At 47.0% G+C, this 18886-nt stretch overlaps 1 protein-coding gene across 3 annotated transcripts in view; it reads right to left on the bottom strand.

The window, feature by feature from the left end:
- LRRC1 (leucine rich repeat containing 1) overlaps positions 1-18886 on the bottom strand; it is a 101684-nt gene that overhangs the window by 16274 nt on the left and 66524 nt on the right. For all 3 annotated transcript variants that reach the window (XM_064476590.1, XM_010993393.3, XM_064476592.1), the window contains 8 exons: positions 14295-14373; positions 12969-13058; positions 10079-10135; positions 9727-9790; positions 8968-9042; positions 7432-7576; positions 5067-5185; positions 3210-3293 (listed from right to left, as the gene is read on the bottom strand). In XM_064476590.1, the coding sequence (XP_064332660.1) occupies positions 3210-3293; positions 5067-5185; positions 7432-7576; positions 8968-9042; positions 9727-9790; positions 10079-10135; positions 12969-13058; positions 14295-14373 (713 nt within the window). The remainder of the gene's footprint in view (positions 1-3209; positions 3294-5066; positions 5186-7431; positions 7577-8967; positions 9043-9726; positions 9791-10078; positions 10136-12968; positions 13059-14294; positions 14374-18886) is intronic.

The following is an 18886-nucleotide window of genomic DNA, read 5'->3' as shown; positions in this document are numbered from 1 at the left end:
TCTTTAGAGAGAGAATCATCTGAAAAGACAGAACATAATCAAGTTCCAGGCCATGCAGTCAAATTAAAAAACAAAAAAAAAACACAACACTGAGTTTAGAGGAAAACGTCCAATGTTTTCCGGTGAAGCACATACGAAGCGGCCAGCCGATGGGACTCCGCATGCGTCTGACAGGCAGGATGGGAGTCAGCGGTGCCACTGCGGGCGGAATGATACTTACAAGGCGGCAAGTTTACCTGACTTTTCTAAAGTTCCAAGCGGCTAACAATTAAGAAAACAAGAGATATTCATTGATTTGCAAACATTCACTACACTTAACGCCTCACAGCACACACAGAATCTGTTATTGTGACCCACACGGCACAAACATTTCCCCCTCAACCATTTGGGGGAGCAAAAACGCAAATAAATGCTGCTCTGGACTACGGAGCTGTGCTATACAACTGACAGTATATGATACTACCAAATGGGGGGGAAAAGACAGAAAAGAACCAACACAGCAAGCAGACCAATGGCCACTAACACGACTATGGATTCAGGGCGGAGAAATGCAACAGGTCAGCGCTTCAGTTCAGGTGGGTCATGTGTGCAACTTAACCGTTGCAGAGAAAGTTATAACGTTTTGAAAGAACAGCATCCAAGCAGGAGCGGGCAGGGTTCGACAGCATGGGTTCGGGCTTGGGGGCAGAGTGCGCACACATGCACGCGCACTCACGTTCACACACACACTCACAGCGCCTGCCACTCTCGCTGCACAGAGACTCCAGACACGACGTGCTGTCTGGACCATCACCTGAGACGCACTTCAAGGTCAGGAGACCCTCAAGAGGTCTGGCTGCTGCGCCCGGACGATCAGGGGCCCGGACGGTCAGGGGCCCGCGCTGGCCCGTCCTACTGGGCTTCCGCGCTCAGACCTGCGGTGGGACTGGCCACGCATCCCGGTCTGGGAGGCACGTGTGTGTGAGTGGGAGTGAGACGTCCTGAGTGATCCTGCCTCAGCGGGCAGCAGAGGGAAAGGGCACAGACTTGCTGCCTTGATAACACTATCTAGGTGCCAGGAAACCTGCCATAGTTTCGTGTAAAATGGATACAACATGAGAGCTGATGGATGAACGTGCTTGGAAGCCAGACAGGTCCACACAGGCCTTCCCACGTCAGAAGCTGGAGTAGCGGTCCGTGCGGACGCACCGCGCGCAACAGACGTGACCTCTCTGATCGGAAACTGAGCCCGCGCTTCCGTCCCCAGGGTAACAGAGGACCGATGCTCGTGTTACAGCGATGGCCTGACAAAAGTTAACTCCTCCAGCTCTCGTCCAGAACGCGTTCCTTCCAGAGACAGGCTGCAGAGGGAGGGATGGTGCGGGGCCGCGGGGCCGCGGGGCCGGGGGACCGTAATGGGGACTCACGTCACACCCAAAGCGCTCTCTCCAGCCTTCACTGAAAATGTTCCTCAAATGCATTCATTTCTAAAGGGGCTAAACTGAAGATGATCTGACCTGTCTCTACTCAGTCAAGGTCCTGACTCACCTCCAGGCCACAGGGACGAAAAGGCTGGGGTCAACCTGTGTCAGCTGAGTGGCCAGGTTGCCTGGCTTAACCATCAAGGGACGCATCTGGAGCCCATTCTACCAACCCCACACCCCCCAGCCACGTGAGTCCCGGGAAGGAAAGCATCTCGTGGGCCTCAGTTTCCTCATCTGTAAAATGAGGACAACCTCGTGACCTCAACAGCTGCCGGGACGATTCAAGAACCTAACGTGCATGACAGCACCAAGTCCCACGCAGGGCTCGGAGGCAGGAGCAATGAGCCTGTCTGACTTCTCCCTGCAGGTGCAGGTGTCCAGGCCGCACCGGTCCATGCGTGCTCTCCAACAAGAATAAAATCAGCCTTCGGGATAGCATGTGTTTTAGTACATCACTTGGAGGCTGGAACCGAAATGTTCTGATGGGCGGAGTCTCTTCCTTGTGTCCCAGTTTAGCGGAGGGGGAGCTTAAGTCTTTCTGCTGGAAACGGTCTTACTGCAACGCCACTGTGCAGATGATGGCAGTGTCAGGACACGGTCACATTTATAACAAACGTCCTTAGGCCTCCGTTCAGGGACACTGGCCTCTCACCTGGGAGAAGCCTGGGTGACCAGGGGTAGAACACCAAGATGAGGGGAGGAGACAGCAGGCCCAGCCAGACACCCTGAGATGCGGCCCTGGGAACAGAAAAGTCCCTCCCATTCCGGCGGCTGGCCGGAGGGCAGCTTGGAAATCACTCGAGGACAGATGCTGGAAAGGGTCGGACAGAGAGATACGAAGGAAAGTGCGCCTGGCCAGTGACCACATCACTGGGGACCACACCTTTCTAGGTGAGGCCTTGGCCGAGGGGAGGGGCTCCCCTGCAGCTCATGTGATGGTGGGGCGGGGTGGAGGGGACTTCAACTTTGTTTTAGGCCATCTTGCTAATAAAAAAGCAAGCTCGGTACTCCCCATCGCCTGGTTCCAAACAGAGAGAGCGCCTTCTTTACAAACAACACAGCCGACGCCTCCCTATTTGCTCTGTCGTGGGTTTCCTCCCCCTCCCCAGTATCTGCACAGTTTCTGCCAAAACCCAGATGCCCCTGAGCCCCACAGCTGCGCCCCCAGGGGTGGTGACTGTCTCTCCCCTCCTGCCGGGAGCACTGCCCGAAAAATCCTAAGAGCCTGGCTCTCCCTTTCGACACCGTCCTCCACCTGCAGGGTGGACACCCTTCTCCCGGAGCTGAGCTCCGCCCGCATGCCTCCTCCCATGAAGAGGCTGCATCAAGGGCCGCTTCTATAACTCCCATGACTCGTGGGACAGTTTAACTCCTCATCCAAGTCAATCAAAGCAAAAGCCATCCTCTTCCTCTGTCCGACTCCCAAACCACCCCTTTCTGTCCACAGCGCCACCCTTCTCGTAGGTCAGCCCGCAAACGTCCTTCTCTCCCTCTTTCTCCCAAGCACAGTCCGACCAGTCCACCCTTTCCAGCTCCGCTCACAGCCATCCGGACCCACCAACGCTCCTCACTTTCCTGACAATCACCTCTGATGAACGCTTCCCACCACCTCTGCACTCACAGACGGGAGCTCATACCTTGGCCTTCCCCCACGTCAGTCTCGCAAGGTCTTTGACCTTTCTGATCCCTTGTGTGTCATTATTATCTCCTTATGATTATTATTAGATGTATTTTTAAAGCACGTACCTCCTTTGGTAAAGACACTATTTTATTTCTGTCTGCATTCAAGTTGTTCAACTTCTTGAGTTTCCCAATGCTCTTGGGTAAAGTCTGTAAAAATAACATTTTTATTATTAACTTAACACATACTGTGAACATGGCTCCGAGTGAAATGGGTCTTTCCAAGGACGGAGATAATCCAGTCTCATCCAGCAAGGGAAGGCATGGCTCTTCCTGAACATGGGTGTTTGTAAGGCTCACTTAGGGGATGTGGAACCTAAGAGTTTTGCATTTGTGTTAAAACAAGAGTATGTTTGGACGAAATGAAGGCACAGGCCCCGGGAACAGAGAGACACCTAGTGAAAGAGGTAAGGGAGGCTCCTCAGCTCAAGGAAGTGCCATTTGCACCCTCAGGGTTCACCTGTCCCCTGCACTTCCAAGAACCTGCGGATGGTGGCATGGAAGCCTGCAGGGGCCAGAGAGCTGGGCAGGGGGTCAGGGCCGGGGCAGGGCTGCCGTGAGGCCAGGGGGAGAGAGGGAGGGCGCCAGGGCTGGTGCGGGAACTCGGTCCCTGCAGGAACCAGGCTAGGCCCGACACGGAGGGGGGCTCTTCAATCCAGATGGAACCCAGGGGTGAAGGTTATTTTTCCAACCGTTGTGACGACTGCCTGTAATTCTACAACCAGCAATGAGGAAGGAGGGCTTGGGCACTCCCACCCCACCTGCCCGGGGGCCGCTGTGCCACCCGAGGGGAGATGCTGCTGGGGGGGCCCCCCTCCACGCCCCTCCACCACCCCCTGTGCCCTTGATCGACTCCTGCTGTCTTTTTTCTGCTCTTTTCACCTAAAGAGCATTGCTCGTTCCTTTATAAAGAAAGGAGAAAACAGAAGAAAAAGGAAAAAGGAAAAGTAGGGTAAGAACTAATGTGACACTATATATTAAAAAAAAGGTTTTAAAAAAATCTTCTGTACAGCACAGGAACTATATACAATATCTTGTAATAAACTTTGGTGAAAAAGACATGGAAAGGAATGTATGTATGTACGTGCATGACTGGGACACTGTGCTGTGCACAAGAAATGGACACATTGTAACTGACTGTACTTTAGAAAAAAAAACACTAACATGACAAATGAAGATGGAGACGAGAGGATGGAAAGGCAGGAGAGTAGACTGGAGCAAAAACTCGGCTACGGGACAGTTTAAAAAGGAGAAGCAGCAGAGGAAGTGCAGATGGAGGATGAAGGACTGGATGCAGAGGAGCAGCAGGGAGTGGGGGGCAACTCAGACCTGTCACCCCGGAAACCCCACCTGCGCCACCCCATCAGCAGGTGGTACCCACGAGGTCCTCCCAGAGAACGGGGAGGCTGGTCCAAGGGTGGGGCACCTGCAGCTGCCTCACCCAACTTCTGAGACGGGGTGAGGTCAAGGTCGAAGCCATGGTCTGGCTGCCCCTCAAAGAGCAGTCCTCCCCTCAGTGTTCCCACCTGCCCAATTCTATTTCCTTCCCTGCTCTGCTCTCTCATTTGCTCCAGGAACCCAGACAGAATGACGTTCCCTCTGGCCGTCCTCCTCGCATGCCTGGCAGAGACGTCAGCACCTCCCCCGACAGGGCCAGCTGTCCCCGCGCCTCCCTGGACACGCACTGCCTGCCAGTTCCGTCCCGGTACAGTGAGCACCGCTGGGACACACACGCCAACAGGGGAGCCTGCACTCGTAAAAAGGGGTCATCTTTATGTTCCCATGTTTGCTCCTCAAGTCCCTTTTTCACTTATAACATAAGCCAATGCCCATCCAGCCTTCACAAATTACAAATAAGTCGCACCGACCCCAACCGGCCCTTCTGATGCAGAAACCAGCCCGCACGTCTGACACCACACTCACCAGGAGCCGGTTTTCCGTCAGAACCAATTCGGTGAGGCTTTCACAGTCCCCGACCGCCTCAGGCAACTGGGTGAGTCTGTTCTGATCCACCTTCAAGATGGACAGTTTCTTTAGCTTTCCTGTAAAAGCGTCAGTTAAACTCATTAGTTGTCACTGTTTTCCGATCACCGCTCGGTGTTTCCTCTCCGCATTCTGACTCATTTGATTTTCTCACCCAACTCTTCACATGACGAAACTCCTCCATTCTCACTGAGATCACGAAAGGTTTGAGAGCTCAAATAATTGGCCAGGAACATCAGAAACAGTTGGCAATTAGTAGCAAGTCCTCTAAAATGTCACTACCTAAAAATATCATCGCAGAGCCAAAAAAAATTAAAGAAAAACCAACAGCTGGCTCTTGGTGGGGCTTTAAGAACAGGAGATGATTCCTGCACCGAGAAGAGACAGCTCATCTTACTCTAGGAGTCACCCTGGCTCAAAACAAAAGACAGTGCAGTGCAGTTTACTGTATCATGTCACCTACGAGTGACAATGACTCAGTGAGGACCCCTGAGATGAGGTCGTTCCTTCTGTGCGCAGTAAGATCTTACAAAGTCCTATTGAAACTGATCTATTTCCCTCAAAGCAGGAAGAATGGACTCACTGGAGATGCCCTCGGGCTGTGGAGAAGGAACCTGCGCCTCCCGCAGCCCCCGCAGGGCCCCCGCTGAGGGGGCAGAGGAGAACCTGCACCCTCAGATTCTCATTTTCAGCTCCGCTCCTCAGGAGGCTGAGCCAAATGGGCAGCCGCCCTCCTATCCACTGCGCGTGGCTTTCCCAGCAAAATCAGGAAACAGTCTCGATCATACAAGACAACAGAAAGCTAGAGAAAGATTAACCGGCCTTGTGTGCAGTCGCGGGGCATTGCAGGAGAACTAACCCGTTCCCAGGCTCCTTACTTGGCAGAATCGGCACCTACTAACACTGCCCCGGGAGGGGGCCACCAGCGCGGGGGGCCGGGAGCCCGACGGCTGACAGAGCTCGTCCCGACTGAGCTTTTCAATGATATCACGTGGCCTTGCAGCCTCTCCTTGAATACGTCTAGTGACGGGAGACTCACCCCTTCCCTAGGCAGCCCAAACTGATTTGGAACAAGTCTCTTTTAAGCTCTTTCTTCCTTTTTTTTTTTTTTTTTCCAAATGAGGCGGTGGTAATTGGGTTTATTCATTTATTTCTACTTGGAGGAGGTGCTGGGGATTGAACCTGGGACCTCGTGCATGTCAAGCATGTGCTCCACCTCTTGAGCTATACCCTCCGCCCCCTAAGTGCTTTCTTAAATCAGGAGTCATGACCATTTCCTTGCACTTGCCTGAGGTGATCAGTCTGCTCCTCCTCCTACCTGACGGCCTGTCAAACGCTTGCAGCCGGCCAGCCCACGCCTCCTACTCCTCCCCCAGTCCCAACAACAGGACACCCCCAGTTCCCACCACTGCTTTCAGACGCCGTGGACGATTCACAGTGAACATTTCTACCGAGAGTCAAAATCCTCATCCACTTCCACCCAGCCTGGACCCAAAGGCAGTGTCTGCGTCCCTGCCGAGGCGCTGTGATCAGCGACCACATTCATCTGGGCCAAACACCGGAACGGGAGTGGTGCTTTGTCACACGGCTGCTCCAAGCCCTGAGCATCTTTCAGACGCTCCCTTTGATGTCGTGAATAAAGGTTAAATGAAGGCCAGAGTCTGCAATCCTGTGATAACTTACAGGGTTCAGCACAGTTTCTGACAATTTTCCGCAGCTCTGTGACAGTGGAGCTGACAGTCCATGTCTGTATCTTCTCTGTGTTTATTTTCTCACCCTGGACTGAGTTCCTTGATGGTAAAGGAAATGTCCGGACTGCTTTGTAAAGGAAACAGCATCGGATGCTTCCAGGAAAAGATGATTCTCAACGTACCAGGGAAGGCTCAAGTCAACACCCCGACTCCCTTTCACAGCCCTTCCCTGGTCGCACGATAAGGTCAAAGCTAGTTTCTCATAAGCCGTTTACGATGCTCAGTTGGAGATGTCTTAGTGGCTGTTCATATGCCTGAAACACATTCTCTGATTTGGGCTAATTCCTCCCGAGATCAGGGAGACAGAATGCGGACAGAGGAGACGGGGCGGCGGAGGAGGGGCAGCACCTGAGCAGAATAACACTCATAACTGCTGCCAGACCAGCACGGCAGAAGCACCTGCGTGCAGAGACACCGACCCTGTGTCACACGCTCCTGGCACTCCTTTAAGAACACACAACCAGGAGACGAAAGGGGCTGCGAGCCCAGCTCCCGCGAGGGCCAGCATGGGTTCGCAGCACGCCAGACGACAGCCAGCACAGAGCGATACTCACCAATGCCGTCCGGGAGCACTTCTAGCAAGTTCTGGGAAATGACAAAATCTGTCAGTGAAGTCAGGCCACTGATCTCTTCAGGGAGTCTCTCCAACCTGTTTTCAGAGACATCTAAGCACAGCAGGTTCTTCAGATTTCCTATTTCCTACATCAACGACACAGAAAAGGAGACCTAAGGGCATCTAAACCCGCCACAGCACAGAGGGATGTGTTCACAGGGCTTTTTCGCCATTGAATCCCAAAGCGGTTCTATGGATGTTTCCTCGGTGTCACATGAACAACGTGACCCCTGGCGTGTGCATTTCTCTGTGTCCACGACGTGGCATTTTGCACATAGTCATTTACGGACGTCTGTCCACACATACACTCTTCCCCCTGCATGTCTAACAGCTGACAGTTTATTACGTTCTCAGTAACTGCCTGGCACACCCCTCCCCCCCACCCTTTGACTCTTAAGTAACTAAAAATCTCTCGCTCAGGATTTCTCATAGTTTCCTAGGGAAATCTCAGTGCTCATCGAATCCTTGCCCACATCAGTTGCTGATCTGTCCTTCCCTTTTCCCAAATGCAGCCAAGACCTCAGAAACAGACTCAGATTAGCTCCCTAGCCGCATTAGTCACAGGGGACGTCACAGTCATTCCAGCGCCACAACTGCAACAATTAGAATTTTACTGAAGGATTTTTTTCTGCCATTAGGCTTCCCTGCACCGATATGCACTCCCCTCCGAGGTGCACAGCAGAACAGAGACAGCCTCTGAAAGCCTGCAACACATGAGCCCCGGAGCCATAGTGAAATATACTCCAACTTCAAACACTGGCTCTAAGAGACACCAAAAAGCAAAATTCAGTCCCACCTGGAGAAAGATAAAATAAGGGGAAAACGCCCCTTTGTGGTTGTCATTGTTTGTTTGTTCAAGTTTCTCTCTCAACTGACCAGAAGGTGGGCCTGTTGGCTGGGACCCCAAAGGTGACCAGGGACTCAGAAGTCCACACGAGACCGCATTTCATTTGGAACCTGGTTCTCATGCTTGGTACCAGTAGGAAAAATGTGAACACTGTGACCTTCCAGCGTAACCGTGAGCAACATTTAGAGAAAATATGAAACAAGAGCTTTGGACACGGTTTTCATGTCAACTCTTACAGGGCAAGACGTGGTCAGATTATCCCAGAGCATTTGGGCACGTCACCAACAGCGGCAGAAACTGATACCATCTGAATCGGGCGTCCCGGTAATTTCCAAATTTTCTGGGCCGACAGCAAGCAACCCAAGCGTAAAGCAAGGACGAAATAAAATGCAGACTTTACAGATTCGGGACATTATCACTATCTTTAGAAACGGTGGGTTGAGGCTTTCGATTTTACTATGGTAATGTGGCATGGGTGAATGCTTGATATATTTTTCCAAATCTGCTTTTGCTACCGATGTTTCGGCTTTCAAGATCCCTTTGATAGAAAAGTTCATGTAGAAGCAGAGACTACATGCGGGTGGGGGGTGTTTTACGTTTTAGGGGCGACAACGTGAAATTACCACTCACCTGAGGTAATTCGGACAGCTGATTTCCGTCCAACCAGAGTTCCTTTAGATGAAAGAGAGCTCCGATTGATTCTGGCTAAAACAAAAAAGATAATGTTATGGTAACAAAGCTTCAACTTTCAGCCTTCCACTAAGAAAGAAAGAATCCTGGACTCAGACACAGAGAACAAACTGCTCCCGAGGGAATACAGGGGTGGGAGGGGATAAATTGGGAGTTAGAGATTTGCAGATATTCACTGAGGTATATAGAATAAACAACAAGTTCATACTGTGTAGCTCAGGGAATCATATTCAATATCTTGTAGTGACTTATGGTGAAAAAGAATATGAAAACGAATATATGTGTGTTCATGTATGACTGGATCAGCATGCTGTACACCAGAAATTGACACAATGTAAACTGACTACATTTCAATAAAAATATATATACCAAAAAAAAACCCGGATTCAACAGTTGACAGCTGGGTGCCAGGGAGGATGCTGGCTGGTACCTGTCCAACATCAGGCCTCCCTTCCTAAAAGCAACCCCACTGCTCCCCAAGGAGGCCAGCTGTTTCCGCTAGTGCCCACTGTCTCCTGACTCTCCACCCCCAAATCATCTTTCTTAACCTGTGTGAACTGAAGCACATCCTCTCATGCTGCTGAGCTGTATCCGTGGAAACCCTGGTCTACAAGCACCCCTCTATGTCTCCCCCCAAATCTGCTGTGACCATAACTAAGGATGAGGTGCAGTTCAAATCTCTCTTCAGTACTGACTTACCAAATTATAGATTTCATTGTTTCCTAAGTCAAGTTCTTCAAGTCTCCGTAGCTGGGTAAGAGAGCTATTAGCAAAAACAAACAAACAAAGGGAGGGAGCTCTTAGAGAGGATGCAGAAATGCTGAGCAAGATGGTATCCCCTGCTTGGACCGGTTTCCAAAAATAAGATTCATCTGGACTTTCTGGCCATAAATATTAAGGGAAGGACTATTAAGGGAAGGCTGGCATCTTTGAAACTTTCCAAAAGACACAGAACTTCTTTTTGACAAGATACTGCTGTGCCTCCCCCCCCACCCCCCACCCCAACGCTTAAAGAAATTTAGTCAGTGTATTATTTTCCGCAGAGACTCACTCGGGAAGATATGTGAGAAGGTTCTCTCTCAGTTCCAGTGAAGCCAGGTTATACAGACTAGAAATGAACAGAAGGGGAAAGTATCAGGAAAGTTTCTAACATTCTGCTTACTTCACAATATGCACACTGCGCAAGGAACAAGCCCTAATAACACCTCGCACGTCGCTTCCCGGGGCAGAAGTATCCAAGACCACCACCGCCTGAACACCCACTAACAACATAACCACTACTTCCCAAATTTTAATATTAAAAGTTCAAAAGAGTAGCGTCATTACTCTAAGGCTCCCTCGCTTGGATACTCTGTGCAGTTGACACGTGAACGTTAAGTCACCAGGCCTTGAAAGGGAACCACTCCCAGGACCAAGATAGCAGTCATAGAGGAGCTTCTGGACTTGAGAATGTCAAAAATGTGCAGGAACGCCTTTAATCTCACGAAGCCCTTCTTCCCAACGTTAGTGAGGAGCGGTGCCTGTTTGGAAGCAGTGGGCCCTGGGTCCGGGGCACCCATGTGCTCTCACCAGACGCTGCGCTCACAGAGCAAGGGGCCACTGAAACGCAGGAGGGGTAACGTACTATCGCGCGCCACGTGGTGCCTGGGGCGCAGGGCTGCTTCGGTAAACGGCGGCTGTAATAATGTTGCTTTTATTCTTACTAAACCCCAGAGTGGCACTCTTTGCAGCGGATTCTCCTGCGCTTCGGGTGCAATCCATGTCCGTGAGGAGCACGGTTAAAGGAGACAGATGGGCTCCCCCTCAGAAGCTGATGCTCTGGGTCGCGTCTGCACAGGCAGTGGCAACCCTGCACCCGCAGAAACCGCACACGTCCCAGTGATGTCGGCGCTGGCAAAACGTACTGGTTCAGAAGAAACCTGAGTCGCTGCGACTCCAGCAGGCACCGCACTAAGCTCCAGCCAACCGAAGACGTGAGCTTCCGCTGGTATCACCAGAGTGACGCCCCCACGCGGAGGACTTTCACATGTGCACGCACAGAACACAAGGAGTCAAACCTCACCCCAACCCTCTAATCCGCCCTAATCCTCTGTTCTCCTCCAGCGTAAGAGCCAGAATCACAGGCGCTAACAGAGCTGGTTTCGTAACATCAGCAAATGCACATGTGATTTGCATGATCAGCACACATACACACATAAACCCCATCTGCTTGGAAATGCACTTGAACTATACGATGAAACACACAAGTTCAGTGTATCCTCCTCCAGTTTTAGGAAACGAAAAATGATTTTAGAAATTTAGAAACCGAGTAACAGTTCTCATAATCAAAGCGAGAGCAAACAAATATTTTTTAATTGCATAGTATCTTGCTATCTACACAGACCTTAATTTTTTTAACCACTCCCCTGTAACAGATATTTTATCCTTCAATTTTAATTCCTGGCACATTAAATTTCTATGGAATACCATCAGAATAACCTCCTTCTCCTCCAAAAAATACTATTTTCTATCCTTCCTGCCCCTCCCACCACCAAATGAGGTTTAAAAAAAAAAAAAAAACCTCACAAACTCCTGCAGAAAGATACCACAAAAGTTTTTCCTCTCAGCACACTGACCTTAACGTCTCACAGAGTCCCCGAGAGCAGGCACACGAGGGACATTCTTCTAGAAGCCAGAACGTAGGTCAACTGTATTTTTAGGATTCTATTTCAGGGACTGGATGAGGGGTTACTTTAAAAAAAAAAAAATTACATCTGTTCTCCACTATATTTTAAAAATTCCTGCCCTAAACCACTTGGATTTTTTTTTTCCATTTTGGGGGACAAAATCATTAAGAAAGTAAAGAATCAAATAAATTGAAGTGCCCCAAGCAAACAAAAGACAGTACATTATTAAACCATTAACATGTATAAACCTATAAACATTTACAGCAATAGTACTTGACTGGGGAAAGCGGTACTGAAGGCGGGGGGGGGGGGGTGGAATTACACAGTCGTAGCAGTTCTGCTATTTTCACACCGGATTCGTCCTGAAGCAATCTCTGGTTACAAATTTCCTTATGGTGGCTGTGCTCCAGAAATTGTTCTAAAACCCTTTCATTTTTGTTTTTGAAACAATAAATATCTTATAGAAATTCCCAGGCCTCAAAAAAAAAGAGTATTACACATGGTAATGGTTTTCAAAAAGATGCCTTAAAAAAAACTTAGAACTAGAGTTATCAAATGACCCAGCAATCCCACTCCTGAGCAAACATCCAGAGAAAACTCTAATTCAAAAAGATACATGCACCCCAATGTTCATAGCAGCAGTATTTAAAACAGCCAAGCCATGGAAGCAACCTAGTGTCCATCAACAGATGACTGGATAAAGAAGATGTGGCCTGCCTATCTATCTATCTATCTATCTATCTATCTATCTATCTATCTATCTGTCTATCTATCTATCTATCTCTATCTCAGCCATAAAAAAAGAAAAAAATAATGCCATTTGCAGCAACATGAATGGACCTGGAGATCATCATTTTAAGTGAAGTCAGCCAGAAAGAGAAAGAAAAAAATACCATATGATATCACTTATATATGGAATGTACAAAAAAAAAAAAAAAGAGACACAAATGAACTTATTTACAGAACAGAAACAGACACACAGACATAAAAAACAAATTAATGGTTACCAAAGGGGAAAAGGGCTGGGGTGGGGGGGATGAATCAGGAGTTTGGAATTTGCAGATACTAATTACTATGTATAAAACAGATAAACAACAAGGTCCTACTGTACAGCACAGGGAACTACATTTGATATCTTGTAATAACCTATAATAAAAAAGTACTTATATATATATTATTTATCATATACATATATATAACTGAATCACTATGCTGTACACCAGAAACTAACACAACATTGTAAATCAACAATACTTCAATTTAAAAAAAACTTACTTGCCAATATTTTCAGGCAGAGACTGCAATGAGATGTCATTTACAGAAAGACATGTCAAATTCTGTAATTCGGGAAAGCTTTCTGGTAATCTAAAAGAACAAAAAAAATGTCGATATAATTGAAAAAGAGAAGTGCATATATACTAGAGGTATATTAAACATAAATATAATGATTTCTTCTATATGCTAATTGAAATAACCTTCTAAAGTTACACTACATATGGCACTTTTGTCTTGTTTTCCTATTTATAAGGCAAAAAATAACGACTTGGTCTGCCTCGCAGTGCAGGGGCATGATAAATACTTGCTGAGAGGGTGACCCAGAAATAATTAAAGAGGAAAGATATACAAGCTGTAAGAATAAAAGAGAAAAAGACGCTGTGAGCCTACTGAGTGCTCTATGAAAGAAAATAGCTTCTGTAACTGAAAATGCCTGAGAGTGGAAATGCTTCATTGATGAGGAGAAAATAGGCAGAAATTTTAGCCCACAAGATTATAATAAAACACGAGACAGCTGCTTAGTAACTTTTTTTTCCTGTAGCTTATACCCAGAGCAGCGCTATGAATCACTTACAATTGAGCAGCTGACAGGCAATTGCTACTTTCTTAATGTTTTCCTTTTAATTTGATTTAAGATGCCAATCACTTGAGCAGATTACACGTTTCACAAGGGTCTACACAAAGAAATTTTGTATACTTCTCTTAGACTCTACTGAATGGTGAGGTTTCAAAATAAAACTATTATTTAAATACTTACAAAGGAACTTTACTTTCAATATATCTATGGTCGCCAGTATTTAGGGAGGAAAAAAAAAACATTAACTGAAGGCAAAAAGATCTCATTGCATCTAAAATGCTGAAAGTCGTTATACATAAATCCACTAATACAGAGAAAAGATCATATAACTTTTGTTTTGCAAAACTCTTTTTTTTTTTTTTTTTTTTTTTTGCAGGGGATGGTTGAGGACTCCTGCCTGAGTGATAGTCTCTAGATTAGAATCTCTTTCCTCTTTCTAGGTTCCTTTAAAAACAAATAAACAAACAAATCCTCCATTACCATTTGATATTTAATCTAGGTAATTCCAAACTTCAAAGCCAAATCTGGTCCCCACGATTAGAAATGGACCCACCTGGCCCAGAGAGACCGCGGGACCAGACTCTGGAGGGCCATCCCTGCATGGTTCTCCGGACCACACAAGTGCCTGGAATCCACCGGTCAGGGGGCTCACAGCTGAGCCAGAAGCCCCAAGGAGGGGCTCAGGACAGCCCGGTTCTCAAAAAAGGTACCCTTAGTACTACCCACAGAAAAGCAAGCAGAAAGGTTACCTAGTCAGTGGGTTTCCACTGAAGTCAGCGATCTGCAGTGCTTTACAGAATGAGATGCTCTCTGGAATTTCAGGAATATCTGTAGAGGGAAAGAAAGTATCTGTCATTTACTTCCACGGTGGAGAGTTTTCATCGTCCTCACGCTGGACCACAGTCACAAGGGACTATCTGCTGAAGCATGGCATGCACTTCTAAAGTACTTTCCCACGTGTATTTTATATTTGCCTTCCTAGAAGAAGATGAATTCTAAACAGAAGCACGTTAAAGAAAAAGATTAAAAACCACCACCGCCACCAAGTTCTGTCACCTTACCGGAAGTCACTGACAGCATTCCCATTCCCCCACTTTCATATGGTTGTATCAGTACAAAGCATTCTAAAGGATGCATTTTTAAATCATGAATTTTCTTCTGATTACAAACATAATTTGGAAAACCCAGAAAAGTCCTAAGAAGAAGAAAAAAAATCCACCAACATCCCCAACACCCAGAGAAAACGTTTCACTCTGAAGTATTTGTTCATTGTCACGTTGTCACGCGCACACACACAGAGTGTGTATATAAATAGATTATATTGCAAAACACTAGGTTTGTGCATCCCTTTATGTTATTTTATAAACCTTTTCCCCTGTCATTATTCTTCCAAATAGTTGGCTGTTCTCAGTGGCACAAAAAGCCCACTTTTATACTTTCATACTTCATTTAGCCAATCCCCTGTTGTTGGACATTCAGGTTGCTCCAAGCTCCTAACGTTATAATTATATTCATGTCCATTGCTGGTTATTTCCTTAGGCTGAGCGCCCAGACTGTCATTACTGTGTCAAAGGCACTCACATCTCTAGAGCATTTGATAAATACTGTTAAATTGCTTTAGAGGGGCGAGTTACATCCATTTACACTTCGACCAGCCAGTACAAGGTGCCCAGTTCAACATCCTTCCCCTTCCTTTTTTCCCTTACATTTTAGAAACTGCCCAAGTTACTGGTGAAGTAGTCTGGCAACATTCTGTTTTACATTCCTTTTATTAGTAAGGAGGCTGAATATTTTCCCCCATGTTTGCCTGCCACTAAACACTGTGATTTTTGAAATGACCGAAATTGTTATTTTAAATTCCTCTTTCTCTTGGTTTAAAACCTGAGGTTACAGCTTTTTTGGGGGCTTGAAAAGTTCAGCTCATGGCATTTAATTTCGAGAATCTGTTTACTTTGGACCCACTAACATTAAGAAGGGCTAAAATAGGAAAGGTTCTCCTGATCCTGGGCCATTTCTTCCACCAGCTTGACAAATGCAAGTTGAGCCAAAACATACCTAATATTTCTAAATCGGGGGTGGAGAGGAGATGGGAGAAATAAAGGGGGAAATGCACGCCCTGCTCCAACACCACAGAGTAACCAGAAGCTACAGAAAAGCTCTCAGTACAAATTTAAAAGCTGAAAGTATTTAAATTTGTGGTCACATTTGCTTCACACTGTTTTCTGCCTATGCAGGGTCACACAAGGTCGTGAAGGACACACACTACCAATGATCCTAGTTTCATAAATATGATGGCAATATATACACACACAGACACACAAACTTCAACTTTTTAAAAAAGGAAAAGGCAAAAAAAAAAAAAAAAAAAAAGGGAGGAACGAATGAAGGTACATCCATCCATTACAGGAATGCACAGCTGTCCAGGTAGGTGAGGTTTGCCCAGGTGAATGGTGCTGTCGGCCCTGGACCCCCCAACAGTCCCTCCTCTGCCACCACTAAGGTCCCGGGGGGGGAGGTATTTATAAGACTGAGAAAAGAGAGGCTGGGGCTGCAGCCATGGCCTCACAAGCCAAGGAAGAAGGTCAAGCTGACACTCACACGCACAGAGTACAGCAGCTTTCTGCTCCATCTGAGAAAAAGATCCAGAAAACAGAGAAAGAGGAAAGATGTGTCAATTAGGTAAAGGTCTTTATTTCTCAGGGCATCAGAAACATCACTGAAGCCTGGGAAGACGGGCCCTCCATGGGAACACATGAATAGCGGCTGTAAGAAACTGGTCAGGACTGGTCTGGAGTTAGGGCATCTGAGGACACCAAAAGCAACTGCCCGAGAACAGCGTTGGACTGAGTTCAGACAGAGCTGGCCGAGAGGCTTGCTCCATAGGAAGGTGTCCCCTCCTCAAGCTAACCTGCTTGTATACAAGCTCAGCAAACAGAACACAGGTCTCTTGCTCCAAAGACCATTGCTTTCCACCAGATGCCTGTTCCTAACTTGCCTGAAAAGAAGGTATTTGCCTGCAAAAATAAGAGCTTTGGACGAGAAAGGCAATAGGGTCCTGATTACTGGTTTGCTTTAGGTCACTAAAAATAGCAGAACAGAAAACTAAGCAAGGGGAACATTTACGCATCCTTAAGTACCCAGCTAAAATGTCACACCCTCGGGAACACCTCTGGGCCCCAAGGTGGGGCTGGACTCCCCTGCTCTCAGGTTCTGTGGGCTTCACGTTTGTGAAATCTGTCACAGTTCTGATTAGATAAGTGCCTGGCGATGGTCAGTCTCCCTTACTGAACTCAAAGCTCACTGGGGAGAAGGACCACACCTGGCCTTGTCTGCTACCATTTCCCCGAAGCTGAGATAGCTCAGTTGGCCCCACACATACACAGGTTCCACGTTTGGGGACGCAACCAACTGTGGATCAAAAACAGTTTTTAAAAAATTTCCAGAAAGTTCCAAAAAGCAAAACTTGAATTGGCCTCACGTGGCAACTATTTACATAGTATTTCCATCGTACTTACAACTATCTCCATTGTGCTAGGTATTGTGAGTGATCTGGAGATGGTTTTACTGCAGATGGGAGGATAATGCAAAGATGATGCCATTTACATGAGAGATCTGAGCATCCTAGAATTTTTGGTGTTTTTCTCCTTCCCTTTTCTCCAAGGGACCGCCGTATTAAGCTTAAGCAGCCCACAGGCACCGAATGAATGAGCGAGAAACTCACATTACTGAGCCTCTGCAAGGACGGCTGCTCTCTTCATCTGAGCCACGAAATACCCTCCAAAGGGTGGAAATTATCTCTATTTTACCAGTGCGGAAACTGCTCGGTCCCAGCTCACAAGAGCTAGTATAAAGCCTGCAGGTTATTCCCAGCTGAAATCCCCCTTTAACTGCCTTCCAAGGGTTTTGCTCTGGACAAATGTGAGATTTAAGAATCAACATGTGAAAAAATACATATAAAAACCACTTCTCAATGAAGCCAAGGCTGACCACCAACCTCATTAAAAACCTGTAATTAGAATCCTTTCCCCTGCACCCCCCTCTCTTCCCACTCACATCCAATGTCCAAGTCCTTCTGATTAGTCACTAATTATTTTCCCTCCCCATCTCGTTCTGTCCACTCTCATTAGTATCAACCTAGTTCAGGCCCCGACCACCTAGAGGATGACACTGTCCTCTTTATCTGTCTCTCTCTGTATCCCACGGGTCCTCCATCAACTCCCCAAACAGCCAGGAAAGCAATCTGTGACAGTCTTCTGCATTTCCTGGGGCCCTCGGGCAAACTACTTAGCACACCCCCGTGCCTTCATATCCTTATCTGTAAAATGGGTCGTCAACAGGTATTTTTCAAATAATGCCAGCACAGCACACCGTGAGTGCTGCAGAAGTTCAGAGAAGGGGGAAAAAATCAGACCAAGGGGGACACTTCTGCTTTGAACTAAATAAGGAAGACCTGAGAAGAAGCATGGGCCAGAGAGGGAGAGGGGAGGCCCTGGGCAGGGAGTGCCAGAATTTCAGAACATCAGCACGGGAGCATCTGGAGAGAAGGCTGGAAAGATCTCTTGATAGCAGACGACCAGCTCCAGGCTCAGCTGTTTACCATTAATTTGCTAGACAAGGCGTTTCCTCTCCTATAAACAAGGGGTAATCAGACCTCCAGCTTCTGAGAGTAACATAACAGCACAGGACACGCTGCTGGACCACTTTTTTTATACTGGGTGGGGGGTCAGTAGAGAGGATCACTACTTCCCATTCAAGGCCAAATAATCTGAAGAAGAGCAGTGTGATTATAAACAGCAGCGTAAGTACTAGTGTTATTAACAGAGATGAGAAGGACTGAGAGCGCTTTTGCTACTGTTTTAACCGTCTGACAAGCCATATGATTAAACCCTGAATAAACATCTATTTACAAACAAATACGAGAAATAACTAATGAGGTTCTTCATCTCGTCAAAGAATGTCCCCCAAACTTCTAATTGCCACCGTTCAGCTTAGTTCAAGCTTCTAGAGAAGGTCAAACAGCAAAAAATTTTAATCACTCTTCATTTATCCAAACTGGCTTTGTCTCCTGTATGTCCAAGAATAAAAGCCTAAAATTCGATAATGACAAAATGTCTGAGAATGATTATAAAATTAAGTAATCTTTCCCTACAACTTTCTTAAGATAACGTTTTATTTCAGGCCCACTTTAGGCTCTCATTATTTCTGAGTCAGAATTGCTCTGAGTTAGTGAGACACAATTAAAACATAAGAATGCCTGTAGTTTACCAATAAACCAAAAAGTAAAAATGTTTTTAGTTTACCAAAAAATAAAAAGTGTATAAATTATCAGTATAACCACGAG

This window comes from Camelus dromedarius, chromosome 19 (assembly GCF_036321535.1).
Source record: "Camelus dromedarius isolate mCamDro1 chromosome 19, mCamDro1.pat, whole genome shotgun sequence".
NCBI lineage: Eukaryota > Metazoa > Chordata > Mammalia > Artiodactyla > Camelidae > Camelus > Camelus dromedarius.
The sequence above is the reverse complement of the archived record's forward strand: the minus strand, read 5'-3'. Positions and strand labels throughout refer to the sequence as shown.